At 44.8% G+C, this 18,884-nt stretch overlaps 1 protein-coding gene across 1 annotated transcript in view; it reads right to left on the bottom strand.

The window, feature by feature from the left end:
• Window positions 1-18,884, bottom strand: part of KCNH6 (potassium voltage-gated channel subfamily H member 6) — a 732,361-nt gene that overhangs the window by 219,745 nt on the left and 493,732 nt on the right. Inside the window, exon 4 of the mRNA XM_069238011.1 lies at window positions 6,101-6,312. Within this exon, the coding sequence (XP_069094112.1) occupies window positions 6,101-6,312 (212 nt within the window). The remainder of the gene's footprint in view (window positions 1-6,100; window positions 6,313-18,884) is intronic.

The following is an 18,884-nucleotide window of genomic DNA, read 5'->3' as shown; positions in this document are numbered from 1 at the left end:
TTTAGGCTTCTTTTTTCAGAAAAAAAATTCACACATTTATTCAGCCTTTCCAATAGACTCCAATAGTCCCTGAGACAGGGATGGGCACAGTTTTAAGGGCTCAGTAACGCTAGCACAAATTCCGTCTCTATCCCTTGAAAAAGTTCTAACATCATTGAGTACCCTTAGATCAGGATCTCCTCTTGATCCTGCACCTCCATCGATCTTAGCACAAGGATCTGCAATAATAGCCCCTATTCTGACTGATCTGTTGAATCAGTCATTAGACAACAGTTCTATTCCCTCACAGTGGAAACACGCTATTGTGAAATCCCTGCTTAAGAAGCCTAACTTAGACCCATCCATAATCAATAATTATTCAATAATTATAGACCAATTTCCATGCTGCCAGCTTTTGCAAAAATACTGGAAAAACATGTAAACACTCATCTCTCCACTTTCCTGGAAGATAGTAATATTCTTCATCCTTCTCAGATGGGCTTAAGACCCTTGCATAGCACTGAATCATCACTAATTGGAGTAACGGAGGAGGTCAGGAAGCGCTTAGATCAAGGACTGACCTCGGCATGCGTGCTTGACCTCAGTGCCACTTTTGACACTGTAGATCATGGTATTCTACTCCATAGGATGAGGGAAATAAGAGTCACAGGGACCGATCTAAGTTGGTTTACCGAGTTTCTGAATGCAAGATCCTTTCAGGTACTTGATCGATCTTTTTACTCAAGTTGTTTCATGAGCGGCTTGGGCGTACGACAGGGCTCATCTCTTATCCCACGTTGCTTAATATCTACATGTTGCCACTGGCTAAGGTAATGGAACCTTAAGGCCTCTCCTTAGTATCATATGCAGATGATACACAGTTTGTGGTATCTCTTTCCACTGGACAGAATTAATTTGAATCTGCACTTGGTCCTTTTCTACGGGCAGTATCCAACTGGACATCTGACTGCAAACTTAAATTGAATGGAGATAAAACAGAGGTTATGTTCTTGGGTCATCATGCCCAATTAAATCCTACCATTTCTGTTCTGCATTCACTAGGAGACCTCCAATCCACCAAATAAATATATTAAGAGTCTTGGTGTTTGGCTTGACCAGTGGTTCTCCATGGATCATCAGGCGAATACATTTTTTCGCCATTTGTTTTGGCATAACTAGACTTCTCAGAAAGGTGTTTAAAATACTCCCATTTATTGCAAAGAGACTAATTATACAGGCATTAATCATCTTGCGCCTGGATTATGGGAATGCCTTATTCCTTGGGGCTCCAAATTATGTGAAAAAGAAATTGCAAGTGGTGCAGAACACTGCAGCCCGACTTCTTTTTAATATACCCAGGCATGAATCAGTTAAGTCGGCCCTCTCAGCTCTGCATTGGCTCCCATTGGAGCAACAGATAAAGTTTAAAGCATTATGTTGTAGCCACAGAGCTCTGTATGCCAAAGGGCCCCCATATCTGCGAACCTTGGCCACCTTTTACAAGCCTATCCGACATCTCAGGTCTTCTTTGGCTGCCTTGGCGGCAATTCCTTCAGTAAAAAAGGCCAGATGGGGTGGAAGATCTATGTCCTACCTTGGCCCTAAACTGTGGAATTTGCTACCTTTGTCCTTACGCCAAACCGACCATGAATTATCTTTCCGTCGGCTACTGAAAACATGGCTATATTGATCTCTGCCACTATGGTATTGTTGTGGAAGATTTGTCTGTAGCGCTGGGAGGCCTTTGGGTAGCTATGCGCTCTATAAATTTGATAACATAACATAACATCTCTGGAGTGTGCTCAATGACACCCTAGAATGCGGGTCATCCCGAATTAGCTCCCTTATCAATGCATTCAAGGAGCGGGGTGAGGCTTCCAGTATCCAGATTGGCAGGTTCGTAAAGTAGTAAAGGACTCTTGGCAGGATCACCATCTTGGGCAGTGCTGTTCGGGCCATGACAGGGAGCTGCAATGATTGCCAGAATAGGACGCTGCCCGAATGGCCTATCAGCATGCCTCAAAGGTTGCCCTCTCACAGGTCATATTAGGAATGGTATACTCTGCTGATCCCCAGTTACTTGAGGGTTCTGGGTTCTCACTGCAGGCCCTAGGTTGCTACGAGACTGTGGCAAACATGCAGTCCAGACAAACCAGGAAGGCACAGGATTCTTTCCAATTTGTATGGAGCCTGGAAACCAGACCGAAGTTATCCAATAAAGTAACACTCCATGGGATTCCTGTTTGATGGTGTCTCAAAAATATCAAAATGTTGTCTGTGTAAAGGAATCAAATGCGTTTCCCATCACACAGCAGGATGCCCTGCTGTTGCCCTTCAGCCTCAGCAGGCACGTGAACAGCTTGACTGCAAGTGCAAAAAGCATGGGAGAGAGGGTGGCACCCCTGTCTCCTGCCCTAGCAGACCTTGAAAGGGTCAGAATTGCATCTGCCTGTGCGCACCCACACCCTTGCGGCTGTATACAATAATTTAACCCATTCATTCCAGCCTTCTCCCACAGACATTCTAGTCATAACACCCTCAAACAGTCCAATCTCAGGGTGTTGAAGGCCTTCTGTATGTCTATGGTGAGGATCAGGGACTCAGGCAGCTAGCTCCGTTTCGTCTAGTATTCGGTATAAGCATTAGATGTTATGGGATGAGTTGCGCCTGGAGATGAATCCATTTTGGTCTTCATGAACCAGCTCAGGCAAATAGGGCTGCAGCCAATTTACCAGGATTTTGCTTAGAATCTTATAGCTTAAGTTCAACATAGAGTGAGGGCGGTATGCCATCACATCAGTGGTGTCGCTTAAGGGCTTAAGTATCGAGACAATCAGAGCCTCTCTTGTCGTGGCTGGCAGGCAATGGGTTGCCAAACACACCAGCATGCATTTCAGACAGCCTTGGAACAAGTTGGTGGGTGTAAGTCTGATAAAATTTAGCCAGTGGCCCGTCAGTTCCTGGTGTTTTGCCTTTCACCAGGGCTTTGATGAGATTCCTGATCTCCGGCTCTGATTGGGCTTCCTGATCTACGGCTATGACACAGGTGCCTCAGCTCCCCTTGCTCTCTCTCCAGCAACCTCAAAAACTGCACCCTATCAAAGAAGGTGCTCAAAAGATCAGCAGGTCTTTGTGCTTCATTACACCTATCCCAGACAGAAAGGGGTGACGCTTTCTATCCAGCTGAAAAACCAAAGCACAGGACAACGGATGACAAAGCGCTGAGATGTACATCCTAAAAAATTCACTGACTTCCGTCTGGACCGAGATGCTTGTGCATTCGTGGACTTATGCACAATGTGTTCATTAGTCATAACTAAGCTTCAGTGTCCGGATCACTGACTGCCAGCAAACCTATGCAGTTCGTCTCATTTGCCGCTTCTGCCATTTCTATGCCCTGTAACAGGTATTACTACTATCCCATGCTCCACAATGGATGAAGGAATAATAAAACTCTACAGGCACCTCTGTTCATACAGAGTGCCTTTCACACTCAGTGCCCCACTGATCACTACTTGCTGCTACTGGACACGGGCTCTGCATTTGTATCAACACCTGGACTATAAGGCGCTTCTTTATTGTACATTCAGTGGTAGACCCAGAGCAGCACACTGTAGGCAAACCACAGCAGGCAGGTCGCAGCAGTTACACCTAGTTGCATATTTAAACACTTGCTCCAATCTGGTGACACCATAGGCGCACTTGGGAAGGTTTTACGGATGCTGACAATCAAACCTTTTTGGGTTTTGCTGATAAAAGGGGTGGGGCCATGGGGAATGACAGAGACAGAGGGGGAGTGAACAGTACTCCCCTCAGTATGCATGTATGTTTGGCCGGCCGGCCAAATACACATGCGCACTAGGCTCTCTCCAACTTGGCACTTAGTTGCCGGATTGGAGACAGCAGGCAGTCTGCCTCGGAGCACCAAGCCAGGGCGCTCCGGCCAATTCTAACGCTGCTTTTATGCTGCCAACAGCATGAAAGCAGCGTTAGTATTGACCGCAGGGAAGGCTGGGAACCTGTGCCTGCTGTGAGGACCGAGGAGCGGCACGTCGCGGCACGGCGGAGGCAGCGAGGAAGGCACTTTTTTTTCATATTATTTCTTGTTTGTCCTCTCACCCCGCCATGTGCCACCTGCTCCTTTCTCCCCCAACCCCCCAACGAGCTGCGACTGCAGTCCTGATTGGCAAATGCAGTGGAAGCAAAACAAAAGCAGTGGGATCCCATATAGAACTGTTAATGCACCTTAATCCTGACCACCAGAATTTTCTTCCATACTGTTTGGATCCACTCAGCAATGCCAGTGAAGACTCAATTCTGAACTGCAGCAATTCCTGCCACCGTATTAAAGGCTCATAAAGCTCTGCTAATGTGCCATGGTCCTGATCTACAGAACCTCCTGCCAGATTAATGGAGCCCATAAACGTCTGCCAATGCACCTCAACCCTTCTCTGCAGAACATCTTTCCGTAGAAGCGGGAGCCCACACAGCTCTGCAAATGCACCTCAATTATGACTTGTAGAGTTCCTTGCAACTGTAGTGAGAGCTCACTCACACAACTCTGCCAATGCACCACAAGCCTGACCTGTAGAAACCCAGGATTCTGAAACCGTATTGGCACTTCAACCCTGAAGTGTAGCATTTCCTGCCACAGTAATGGAGGCTCACACAGCACAATACCCCATGGTCCCAACCTGGAGAATCTCGTGCCTGATAAAAGATAACCACATAACTGACAATGCACTTCAGGCCTGAGCTGAAGAATGTATTTTTGTAAGAGTGGGGCATCACAAACTCTGTCAATGCATCTCAATCTTTACCTCAAGAACCTCTTGCTATAGCAGTGGGGGTGGGTCACACACAACTCTGTCAATACACCTCAATCCTTCCATGAAGAACCTCTTGCTGTAGCAGTGGGGGCACACACAACTCTGTCAGTGCACCTCAATCCTTATCTCAAGAACCTTTTGCTATAGCTGTTGGGGGGGGGGGGGACACACACAACTTTGACAATACACCCCAATCCTGCCTTGGAGAATCTCTAGCTATACAAATGGGGGCACACACAGCTTTTTCAATGAGCCTCACTTCTGACCAGATGAGCCTCTTGCTATAGCAGTGGGGGAACACGCAACTCTGTGAATGCACCTCAATCCTGACCCGAAGAACCTCTTGCTATAGCAGTGGGGGGCACACGCAACTCTGTCACTGTGCCTCACTGCTGACCGGAAGAACGTCTTGCTATAGAAGTGGGAGGTACACATAACTCTGTGAATGTGCCTCAATCCTGACTAGAAGACCCTCTCGTTATAATAGCGGGGGCACACACAACTCTGTCAATACACCCCAATCCTGACCTCAATCTTGCGCTCTCTCGGTAATGATCACATCCGACATATAAAGAAAGCTCTCAACTTCATAGCTAGCCTCTTTCTTTAATCGCTCAAGATAATTTATTGTCACAGAACGAACATTTTGCACATCAATTTTAATAAATACATCTTGCTATAGCAGTGGGGGCAAACACAACTTTGTCAATGCATGCCAATCCTGCCCTTACGAACCTCTTACTATAGCATTGGGGAGCACACACAAGTCTGTCAATGCACCTCAATCCTGCCCTGGAGAACTTCTTGCTATAGCATTCGGGGCTCACACAACTGTGCCAATGCACCTCAATACTGACTTTAAGAGGTTCTTGGATTAACTGTGGGGGCTCACACAATTCTGTCAATGCACCTCAATACTGACATGAAGAGCTTCTTGCTATAGCAGTGTGGAGGTGAGGGGGCTCACACAACTGTGCTAATGCACCTTTATTATTGCCTGCAGGATTTATAGCCAGTTCAATGAGAGTTGAAGTAATCATGTCAGGGCACCTGACTCATGATCTACATCATACTTTACTGGGTGGGGACCCACACACAGCTAAGTCAATGCTCTTCATCTATTTGCCTTGCGACTCCTATTAATCAAGCATGAGGCTAACCCTCACCCATTCTATTGCTGTCAAGCCCATTTTGAATGTATTCCTTTTTATCACAAGTTAGGTTTTGTAGTCTTTTATGTTTCTTTTTAATATAATTTTTTGGGTAAATGGGATGACAGAGTTGTGTCCTACCTGGGTGACTTTTTCCGTTACGTTCTGCGTACGCTCGAATGCATTGCTAGGCGCCACAATCTCGATCTCTGTGGTGGATGCTGAGCGATGCTTCTCCAGGTTGAACTCAACAAAGTTGAGGGTGAATTGTGGGATCTGACTGATAGTTCGGTACCGCATAAGATCTGAGTCCGAATTGGAGTTGAGGAAGCTGGGCTTCATACTTGACCTCTCTGGGACAGAAATAAAGAAATAGAAATCTATGGTGATGAAGAAGAACAATCACACAGCAACTCTGCAAGTACACACAAGACATACGTCAACAGATTATTTATTTATTCTTTTTTGACAAATGGTCATGTGTCTTTTACTTCATCACCTGGACAAAGTTGGTTGTAATGCACTTCCTGATTCCAGCCTTTGACAACTGTTCCTGGTTAACCCCTTGGGTGGCACGGACGTAACGGTTACGTCCTTGGCAGCATCGCTGGGGTGCTGAGGACGTAACCGTTACGTCCTGCACCAAGCCCTTGGGGGAACTAGCGCTCCCCCGAGGGCCTCCCACCCCCCTCTCCTGGGCAGGGATGGAAGAGAATCGCTTCCCTTTCCACCCCCGACCCCCAATGACGTCTGATGATATCAGTGCACACTGACCTCATCAGAGGTCTCCCCTGAAAGCATTTCTCTTCCGATCGATGGGTTGAGGCGGGCATGAAAGGAAAGGCCTTTCCTTTCCTGTCTTTCTGAGCATTCCTGCAGCCCGCGATCGGGCTACAGGAATGCCAACTAGACACCAGGGATTTTTGTTTATTTTGTGTTTGGCATGAGGGGAGTGGCATTTTTTGTATTAGGCCTTTTCTGCCCCCCCCCCCCCCCCCCGGGGGCAGATTGGCCTCGGCCTATTTTTATTAGGCCAATATGCCCCCAAGGGGGGCAGAAACCACTAGACACCAGTGATTATTTTTCCAAGTCAATTTCATGCAAGGGGAGCTACCCCTTCGGCAAGGGTCGCTCCCCTGGGGGGGGGATTTATCTTAGGCCATTTCTGTCCCCCTTGGGGGCAGATCGGCCTATTTTAATTAGGCTGATCTGCCCCCAAGGGGGGGACAGAAACCACTAGGCATCAGGGATTTTTATTTTTTTACAGATGGGGAGTGACCCCTTCGGCAAGGGTCGCTCCCCTGGGGGGCAATTTTATTTTAGGCAATTTCTGACCATCTTGGGGGCAGATCGGCCTATTTTTCTTAGGCCAGACTTACCCCAGGGGGGCAGAAACCATTAGACACCAGAGGTTTTTTTTGCGCCAATTTCACGCAAGGGGAGCGACCCCTTAGGCAAGGGTTGCTCCCCTGGGGGGCAAATTTATTTTAGGCCATTTCTGTCACTCTTGGGGGCAGATCGGCCTACTTCTATTAGGCTGATCTGCCCCTAGAGGGGCAGAAACCACTTAGGCACCAGGGATTGGTGTGTGTTTTGTTTGGGGGGGGGCAGGCCCGTGGGCAAGGGTCGCTCCCCATGGGGGCACATTACTGTTGGCCATTTCTGCACCTCCCTCATGGGGGCAGATCAGCCTATTTTTGTAAGGTCCATCTACCCCCAAGGGGGGCAGAAAGCCCACCAGACCAGGGAAGAATTTGTGTAAGAAAAAAGAGGATGGGGGTATGGCCATACCCCCACCCCAAATACATGGGGACAAAGTTGTTCTGCCTAACGACGGGCAGATGGGGAAATTACTCCTGATCCACTCCCCGGGGAGACAGAAAGCCTACTAGATGCCAGGGAATTTAAAAAAAAATTGAGGGATGGTGGCTACCAACCTGTATAGGCATGGTTATGCCCCCACCCCAACTGAAGGGGGTAACAGTCTTTCAGCTCTCCCCCACACACTAAAAGATCTTATCCCAACGGCAAGCAAGAGGACATTTGATTATTTTGGGTTTTGGTTTTACATTTGGGCCATGAGAGCTTGTCTAACTCTCAAAATCGTCCCACTTGGAATGGTGAGGGCTGCACTTTTTGGACTTTGGGATGCTGCCATGTAGAAATATCTACGAGACCTAGACACATCTGAAAACTAAACAGCTGGGTGAGTCCAGGGTGGTGTGCTTCACATGCACCCCAAACCATTTTCTTACCCAAAATGCCCTGCAAACCTCCAACTTTGCTTGAAATCACATATTTTTCCCACATTTTTGTGATGGAGCCTTCCCGAATCTGTAGGAATCCACAAAATTCCTACCACCCAGCATTGTCGCATCTATACCGATAGAAATTCTGCCAGCTTGCCAGCCTAAACATGTTTTTATTCAAACCGCCCTTTTGGACCCGTTTTAGTTCCCCCTCAATTTTGACATGTTTTTGGCTCTTCCCTGTCACAGGCACTTGGCCCACCTAACAAGTGAGGTTTCATTTTTATCGAGAGACTGAGGGGAACGTTGGGTGGTGTGAAATTTGTGCTGGTGCAGTGATCCCACACAGAAATGTGGAGAAATGTGATTTTTTTAGCTAAATTTGAGGTTTCCTGAGAATTCTGAGTAAGAAAACACTGGGGGATCCACTCAAGTCACACCTCCTTGGACTCTCTCAAGTGTCTAGTTTTCAGAAATGTCTGGGTTTGGTAGGTTTCCCTAGATGGCTGCTGAGCCCAGGACCAAAAACGCAGGTGCCCCCTGCAAAAACAGGTAGTTTTGTATTTGATAATTTTGATGTGTCTACATAGTGTTTTGCGGCATTTCCTATTGCAGACACTAGGCCTTGACAGACAAGCGAGGTACCATCTTTCATCGGGAGACGTGGGGGAATGGTGGGTGGAAAGAAGTTTGTGGCTCCACTCAGATTCCAGAACTTTGCAGCACCGAAATGTGAGGAAAAAGTGTTTTTTTTTGCCAAATTGTGAGGTTTGCTAAGGATTCAAGGTAACAGAACCTGGTGAGAGTGCCACAAGTTACCCCATCCTGGGCTCCCTTAGGTGTCTAGTTTTCAGAAATGTCCAGGTTTGGTATGTTTTCCTAGGTGCCGGCTGAGTTAGAGACCAAAATCCACAGCTAGGCACTTTCCAAAAAACACGTCAGTTGTCAATGTAAAAATGTGATGTGTGCATGTTGCGTTTTGGGGTGTTTCCTGTCACGGGCACTTGGCCTACCAACACAAGTGAGGTACCATTTTTATCAGGAGACCTGGGGAAATGCTGTGTCTTCTCTCAGATTCCAGAACTTTCTATCACTGAAATGTGAGGAAGAGGTGTTTTTTTTTCTCCAAATGATGAGGTTTGCAAAGGATTCTGGGTAACAGAACCTGGAGCGAGCCCTACAAGTCACCCCATTTTGAATTCCCCTTGGTGGCTAGTTTTCAGAAATGTGTAGGTTTGCTAGGTTTCCCTAGGTGCCTGCTGAGCTAGAGACCAAAATCCATAGCTAGGCACTTTGCAAAAAACAGGTCAGTTTTTTTCTTGTGTCCATGTTGCATTTCCTGTTGCGGGCGTTAGGCCTACCCACACAAGTGGGGTACCATTTTTATCGGGAGACTTGGAGGAACACAGAATAGAAGAACAAGTGTTATTGCCCCTTGTCTTTCTCTACATTTTTTCCTTCCAAATGTAAGACAGTGTGTAAAAAAGACTCCTATTTGAGAAATGCCCTGTAATTCACATGCTAGTGTAGGGACCCCAGAATTCAGAGATGTGCAAATATCTACTGCTTCTCAGCACCTTATCTTGTGCCCATTTTGGAAAAACAAAGGTTTGCTTGATACCTATTTTTCACTCTTTATATTTCACCAAATGAATTGCTGTATACCCGGTATACAATGAAAACCCATTGCAAGGTGCAGCTCCTTTATGGCTCTGTGTACATAGGGTTCGTGATTAACCTACAAGCCCTATACATCCCCACAACCAGAAGAGTCCAGCAGACATAATGGTATATTGTGTACAAAAATATGCAAAGGCTATAGAAGTTATAGAAGAAAACGTGGACAGATATGGCCCTTTTTTCAGCTCAATTTCAATATTTTTTTCTTTTAGCTGTTACTTTCTGTAGGGAAACCTTGAAGGATCTACACAAAAAACCCCTTGCTAAATTCAGAATTTTGTCTAATTTTCAGAAATGTTTAGCTGTTTGGGATCCAGCATTCGTTTCACACCCATTTCTGTCATTAACTGGAAGGTGGCTGAAAGCACAAAAAATAGTAAAAATGGGGTATGTCCCAGTAAAGTGCCAAAATTGTGTTGAAAAATGTGGTTTTCTGATTCAAGCCTCCTGTTCCTGAAAGCTGGGAAGATGGTGATTTCAGCACCGCAAACCCTTTGTTGATGCCATTTTCAGGGGAAAAAACACAAGCTTCCTTCTGCAGCCCTCTTTTCCCTTTTTTTAAAAAAACGAAGTTTTAGCTGTATTTTGGATAATTTCCTGGTCTCCACCAGGGGAACTAACAAACTCTGGGTACTTCTAAAATCCCTAGGATGTTGAAAAAGAAGGATGCAAATTTGGCGAGGGTAGCTTATGTGGACAAAAATGTATGAGGGCCTAAACACGAACTGCCCCAAATAGCCAAAAAAAGGCTCGGCACCTGAGGTGAAAAGGCCAGGCAGCGAAGGGGTTAAGAGATCCAACTTCAAAAATGATATTCTGAGTAATAATCCAATGATTGAGGAAGACTCTAGATGACCTGAACAACTCTTAGAAGGATAACACAATTTGGAGGCCAAAAACTAATTTGATGCTTTCCACCTATGCTGTAATTGCATTGTCACCTGTAGGAATACCTGCAAAAATCTCCAAGTACAAACTGTCTTGCAATCTCGCATACCAACAGAAAGATTTGAGCAACTAAGATCAACCATAGTATGTGAAACCCTTGTTCACCTCAATCCCAGAGTCTGAACTGTGGTTTGTATGGCGTTTGTGAGGGCACTAGTTAAAAGCTGGATAGTTGAGTAACAATGGGATGGGGAAGAATAACCATACATTATCTGTCAACAACACAAGAAACCTACTCAAGAGTTAACGTGCATGCTAAATATATGCTATGGAATGGATCTGGGCATGGGAATGATTGTAGCTATATTTGCTCTTTCAAATCCACATACATATCGATTTCCCCATAAGCCACTCTTATTTCTACCACATTCATGGTAGCAAAGCAAATGTGTCCACTTTGCCTTGTCTCCTTCTCTTCAAAGAGTAGGATTTAAGGGTTTCTTAGACTAGATCAAGAGGCAACTGTTTTATCAACCCCAGTATGCCATAATCCTTTTATTGAAGCACAGACCCAGTCATTTTTCTAGTTGTGTCAAGTCATTGGGCTAGTTTTCATTATGGGAAGGACAGTGATACGAATATAGGCACAGCTCCCACAAAGGGCAACCGGCCTCAGAACACCTATACCCTATCACATTTACGTGATTTTTAAAATCTTTATGTTGCACTTCACATTACACTTCTAAGCACCATGAAAATAGCAGATGCTACTATTGCACAATTTACTGGTACTCAATTTACCATATATTTATTTTAATTCTACCTAACAGTTTTATATAGTGCTACAGTGCCAGAAGAAATGAGTGTGGTTTACATAGCGGGGTACTCATAATAAATGGGGACATATCTAAAGAACAAATTGTAAGAGTACAACCCAAAGGGCTTGGTCAAGCGCTGTATGAAGGATGATCTAGGGTTCCAGGACTATGCTTGAAACTCAAAATAGAAATCTTAAACTAGTTTAGGTTCACTCAAAAGAGTGACTTTTTATGGAACGAGTCTCCATTATGAGCATACCATGACCGACCACCCTATAGCAACCGGTTGAATACCCAATCATTTAAGCACCATACAGGAACAAAAATATTTATATGGACATGCCCACTAATTTAAGTACTCAGAAAAGGGAAACGTGTAGCTTAGATTAACTAACTCATGATACAAATTGTGCTATTCAGTCCTACACACGGGTAAAGTTGTGATATGGGCTCTTAGCAAAAAGGGTGGTCATCAAGAATGGCACTCTGTACCTGAGATTTATCATCTCACTTTCAATGCTGTGAACAGGAGCACATTCTGAAATATTCTTTTGGGCCTGGCCATCGATCCTTTCCTGTTACAGGGTTTTACCTACCATCACTTGGACATTATGGCATAGACATAGACATATATGCAGAAGCAGGATGACACAGCCATGTTGTGTAAGATAAAGAAAGACGTTAAAAAATATTGCATCTATTCTAATCTCTTTTTTATTTACTACCGGTTAGCTCTTTAACTAGAGGCGACACATAGTTACTTCCAGGCCTCCTCTCTACCGACCGTGCTGTTGGACAATACAAATCCCTGGCTGCAGAAATTTCCTATTTTAGCCCTTCAAAATCAATCTAAAGTAGCTAATAGTGATGCTTCTAGTCAATACTGAAATACAAATAAACGTCTTCTGGATACAGTTTAGCATGTAGAAAAATTTAAACATTTTTATTATCTTGGGCTTCTACTCACAAGTAAATGTTTGTGAGGAACACAACTCACTAACCCCCCAGTGTTTCTTTACACAAAGACCCTTAGACTTGGGGCAACAGTAGCTGCTTCATATCAAAGGAAATCACTGCCCACAGGAACCCAAGCTAGTGAATTGTGGGGATTTCAGAGTTTGTGCCTATCCCTGAGACGGGTAGCACATCCCGCTCAGAGGCCAAAGACTGGTTGAATCTGCATTGATGCATGATCCAGGTGTGATCAATGCTGGATACCACCCCCATAAACAACAAGGATTTACAACTATGAACTATTTCCCCTTGAAAGGTTGCTAGGGTGTGGACAATAAATATTTACCCTGTCCTTTTATTTTGGAATTTTCCTGTCACCTTTTTATTTTTGTAATTCTTTCTTGACGATTCGTTTGTGGAATTAAATAAACCCTCCCAATAATAAATATATCCGACAAATAAAGAAAGCTCCTAACTTCGTAGCTAGCCTCTTTCTTTAATTGCTCAAGATAATTTAATGTCACGGGAAGAACATTTTGCATATCAATTTTGACAAATACATGTTGAATATTCATGCAGATTGAGCTATCATTCCTTATTCAGAAACCATTTCCAGTTAGGTACTTCACCAAAGATGGAACCTTATCTGTTTTAATCTCTTCCTATCACAGAATTGCATGAAAAGAGAATAGGATTTTAATCAAGAGCCGCTGGAAGCCATGACAGGCCTTTGAGCAGGAATAGGAGTGTCTACGGCGACTCCTCCTTTGAACCTCCAGGTTTTTCTTTCTTTTTATCTCTTTTTTTAAAACTCATTTTTCAATCACTTTCTTTGTGCTTCTGGGCTTTTGTTATTACCCTTTCGGTTGGCCGAATCTCACGTTGTTAGTGGGTCTCCAAACATAATGATTGTATCACACTCTGTTTAAAGATGCTCTCAAAGTGGACAGAACATTAAAAGATCTCGATGTCTGAGGATGATCTAGCACACTGGACTTGTTAAATCCCCTGATATACACCTCCTGACGTATTACATTGAATCACCAGTGCCGTCTTCAACTGGTTGTTGCAAGCACTTGTCTAAATGATGCGATTTTAAGATTTTGGATTAAACCACCAAATCCAGTGGCTTAATCTGAAAGCGTGGTTTTAGGCATGGCATTTAAATAAAAAATAAGCAAATTACTATGTTGTTGTATCATCTATTATTACAACTGATCCTCATAACGTTTCAGATTCCGGTGAAGCGAGAGAAAGAGATACCTGCAGCCTCAAGCCTCTTCAGCGTCTGCCGGTCGAGGCTGCACCACTGACTAAGAGGTAATGTGTGATCCTGCTTTGTGCCATCTGGAAATGCTGGTTTGAACATGCTTGCTTTCAATTGCAGCCCAAGGCCATGGACACAGCAGCTGGGCTGCTTCAGATTGAAAGCACAATCAATGTCTCCATGTATACTTCTAGAAGTCTCTCAACAACACTTGGTTATACAGTGTGGCGCAGAGGAACTATATCCTTGCTGAATAAAAGGCTCAAGACACACAGACTTACAGCTGCATTTCTTGATACTCATCCCAGGAATAAAATGGGTCTTCACTTTTGTAACAGGACTTTGGAGCTCATTTGTAGCAGGGTGGTAACAGGCCATCAGCCAAAATTGGTGGATGTCCCATTTACACCCAACTCTCAGTCCCACTCATTTAGAGGCGGGACACTTAGTTTATGGTGACAGAGCCACAGCGGCCAGTGCAATAGTAAATAGCAGTTTTTGATCACCTTTATCGAAAGACGAGGCATTCTCCAATGACTGCTAGCTGGATTTCAACTTCCACGTACCCCACAGGACCCTTCGATCAACCCAGCTCTCTCTCGCTGAAGTAGCCCGCATCAGGAAAACGAGAACAGGGGGACGCTCCTTCTCCCACATCGCAGCCACCGCCTGGAACGACCTTCTGCTCCACCTCAGACAGACTACCCCCTCCTCAACTTCACGAAGGAGCTGAAGACATGGCTTTTTGAAGAACCACCTCACTGATGGACGCTACATGACCCCCCCCGCACCCACAGTGCCTTGAATCCCTTACAGGTGAGTAGTCGCGCTCAACAAACCCTGATTGATTGATTTTGATCTGGCTTCAGTAATGAGATAGTGGTTATAGCTGCTTTGGCACCAAGGTGTTTATGGTTTGAAACCTGCAGTGCTCATGCCTTTAAGGGACAATATGGCGAAGTAACAGCTCACTTGAGCCGCCCCACTGGCCATCACCGGGGCTTTGGGCTTCCCACTTAACGTAATGCCTCTACCATTAAAGTTCACATTCGGGTATCTCCATGCCTGCCTTGCCCTAAGACCAAACCAGAGGTGGTCACTAAAGGGTCATGGCCCACATGGGTGGCATTTTATTTTATGTCAGCAGTGGAGCTGGATCACACTCACCATAAGACACAGCATTCTCTGAGGTTTAAAATAAATCTATATGTCCTTGACAGAGGAGCAAACTTCCAACCGTTTGCAGGGTAGGAATTAGTTGGAAATGTCTGTCATAATCAGTGAGCTGTCTAGTATGTGAGGTTTTTCAATTTTTCCTGATCTTCCACTCTCTGGAACGCCAATGTCCCTCCCCTCAAGATGTACGCATATTCACTCTTACATCATTCTTAGGTAACATTGTGCAGGAGTAAATGTATTTATGAATGAAAAGTATGTTTTTTCTGAATAGCTTGCCTTTGTATAATGAGCCACTTACATGTGCAATTTGGACTAAGACATGCAAATGACCACTTGAATGCCCCAAGCTGATTTTGAACTTGCCTTATAATTGTTAGGTGCATATCACCAAATTGGCTCATACCTCTACTATTAGCATTCGGTCCTGAGAAGTATTTAGCATTTTCTACCTCCTGGTGACGTCAAGCCTTGACCCTCTCTAGATGCACAATGAGAATGCCTTTCTTAGTGGGTTGCCTGCTTCTCCCCTGCTTCACCTGTTCGAGTCTTCTGTTTGGCAGCTCATTGTGTGGCTTGTGCCTGTCACAATGATAAGATCACCTCTATTTTTCTTAATACAAACTCATTAGGCTTCTCTTTTGAATATGGTCGGAGAAGACAGTTTGGTCTATTTGTTAAGTCCAGGATCTTAGAAGATGGAGTTTGGGGTTCTAAGTTTGACTTCACCAATTGACCACAAAAATCCTGCGATCCTGGGCATATCCTTCTTACGTCTTGTACCTCCAAAATGGAAACAAGAGTTCTGCAATGTTGTGTAATCTAACCGTGTTGTCTAGGGCTGTCCCCTTTATGTGCCTTGTGCTCTGCATCAGTGGAAAGTGTTGTGCTTCTTGGACTGTGGTCTGCGCTATATCATATACATCATTCATAATTGTTCTACTGCACTTTCAAAGTGCCAGCAGTGATACAGCTCCTGAGACTCACTTTAAGGAGAAGCATTGTATCCTTTCTGGTTTGAGATGGTGGAATTTTCTCCACCTGATGCGGACACTGGAAATGTAGCTCTAAAGTGGGGGTACATTGTCAGTGCTCATGAATCATGTCTCCCCAGCATCTTATGAATGTTTTCAGTTTACACAAAACTCACTCTTTCATGAAAGTCTGCCATCCTTCCCATCACATCCTTCCTGGGACTATTATCGTGGATCTGACACTATAGAGGTACTGGTTGGAATGGGTGAATGGTCACCAAATCTGTTGGAGTTGGCACAACTCACTGACAGACTCAATAGTGGAGGCAGAGGTGAGTCTCCTGGCAGGACATGTACTAAGAAGGGAGATTTAAATTGGGAGGCTGAGCAGGATGGACGAGCCACCGTTTTTGAGGCATTCTGTGTTTTTTAAACCATAACCAGTACATTTAAGATCCTAATGAAACATGTGCATCATAAATGCTGTCATTAATTTTAAAAGCAACAACCAAATTATTGTATTTAGTGATCAAGTCGAAAGCCAGGTGGAGACTGGCTGTACTGCATTGGACATCAGGAGGCAGTAGAGACCCATGTCTTACTTACGTGTTCTTGCCGGGTTACATGTTGTGTGTGCTGACAACTGCTCCTCACTTCCAAGATCCTGTTTGACAATATCCCCCTACGGCTGTTCTGCTGCTGCTGGCACCAGTACTTCCAGAGTGCCTGTAAGGGCGTGTAGCCGGTACTATGTTTCCATGTTCAGCCTGACTGTTTCACTTGCTACTCCACTTGCAGACGTATAGCAAGTTGCTGCAGGGCTCTGCAACTTGTTAGAGAGCCCTCGTGCCCATGATGTACTGAATGGCTGTTTTTTCTTAATTATTTAATTGCTTCTAGAATACACTTTTGTTGAACAAACAGTATCTTGTCTCTAGGAACTAAAAGAACGGGCAAAAGGAAACAACTGAGGAAGATACAAGGGGGGTAAAAAAGAGCCCAAAGATGTATTGAACAATCCAGCAGAATAGTTAGGTTTTAAAGCCCTTTGAAAAAGGGAGACGTCCCTGGGAAGTTGCAGGTGTAGCTCATCAGCATTCAAGGCCTAGGAAATGGATGAATTGTCCACCACAGGTTTCTCTGCCAACATGATGGATCTCCAGAAGAGCACGGTTGGAGGTGAATAGAGTTCTAACTGGCAGAGAGAGCAGATAACCTCATTTCTGAATTTGGATGTTATAACAAGTGTTTTTGCTGGGAGGATAGGGAACTGAAAAGGAACCCAAAGTGTAAGGCCGGACGTTAGATTTCCAGGCAAAGGGGGCATTGCCTACAGTCAGGATCTCAGTGTTCTCCCCATTAATTTTAAGTTGTTGACCATCTGGTCATACGTCACTAAAAAACATTTGTGCAGACAGCCATTGATGTTGAACTGCTGTTGGGCAAACATCAGTGATATCTGCAAGTCACTGGCATAGGACAGAGTTTGAAAGTCATATAATCTCATAAACTCTCCCAAACAACTGGGCGAGAGTCTCACAATAACCGTCTGGGTGCAATCTATCTTAAAGGATCTAATCCTATTCATCCCATGACCAGAAAGCCCCCTGCACTTAGGTGGCCAGTAAGGATGTCATAGTCGACTTATAAAATGTAGCAGGAAGATCCAATAAGGCGAAAAAAGACAGTTTCCTGGAGTCCCTAGTTCTTCTCACGACATCCAGGTAGGCTTGCAAAAATGTTTTTGTGCTGTTTATAGCTCGAACCCCAGCCTGGAGCACTCCTGTCTATCTAGAGTCCAGCAGGTTTGCAAGCCATCTCTTGATATGGTGCTTCATGAATTTAGAGCAGGCAGGTGTCAAGAGTATGGACCTGTAGTTATTCAATTTCTACCACTCCTTTACGGGTCTTTGGAACTGTGCTTGTGGTGAGAGGCATTTGTGATTTCTCAGCTAGGCTAAGCAATAGATGGTTAAAGGGTTCGAAGAGTTGAAGCGGGACAGAGCTTATTGTGGGGAGCATGATATAAGTGAGCGTAAGTCAGACAAAAACATGACAGTGTATTTGTGGGAATCTTTTTCAGGCGCCCCTGGGCAGAAAAGGGTTACTGGGATCATATTATAAAAATTAGAGCTGATTGTCTTTGCTGATCTGGTGCTTTACTTTATTATTGAGCCCAAAAACCAGGATCGTGTAAGCCCTTTTGGCCTTTAACCATCAGGGTATCAAAGGCAGGCAGTCCAGGACTTACGCAGGGAGGTGATGTGGGGGTCAAAGACTTAGGGCCTGGTTTAGAGTTTGGTGGATGGGTTACTCTGTCACAAACGTATTACGTTTTCTATGATATCATGGAACCCTAATACAGCAGATTGGCTTTCCAAACTCTAAATCTGGCCCATAGAACTCAATAAAACATTAAATAGCAGTGACTAAATCATTGTCGGGCCAATGTAAAGTACATTGGCCCGACAAAGTACTTTACTTCTACCACCCAGTACACTACTGTCCAGAAGAAGACAGAGGAGAATATTATAGGATAGATTGCACAAGGTAATTTCTTAGAGTGGGTAGGGGCAATCAGTGCTGAGCGAAGCTGCCCTGTGAGCCAGGTATTACCTCTTACTGTGCAAATCCCAACATGTGCCCTTGCAGGAGGAAGGAGTAATGGTTGCTGCCTGGGCTCCCATTCAATCTTCCTGACACACTAGCAGTGGAATGAAGTCCCAAAAACACTTCTCCCTATGTTGTCCTGTTCTTTGCACTGTACATTACTGGATGTCTTTGAGTCTCTGAAGGCAGCTAGGTCCTGGGCTTCGTCCACTGAAGGTAGTGTGCTGCCTACAAGGCTCAGCCACTGGAGCAGGAGGTTGCACTGGATCTGCCTGTGGTCAGGTTTAATCCTGGCTGCAGATACTTCCT

Source organism: Pleurodeles waltl, chromosome 6 (genome assembly GCF_031143425.1).
Source record: "Pleurodeles waltl isolate 20211129_DDA chromosome 6, aPleWal1.hap1.20221129, whole genome shotgun sequence".
NCBI classification, from domain to species: domain Eukaryota; kingdom Metazoa; phylum Chordata; class Amphibia; order Caudata; family Salamandridae; genus Pleurodeles; species Pleurodeles waltl.
Note: the sequence above shows the minus strand (reverse complement) of the source record. Positions and strands in the feature narration are given on the sequence as shown.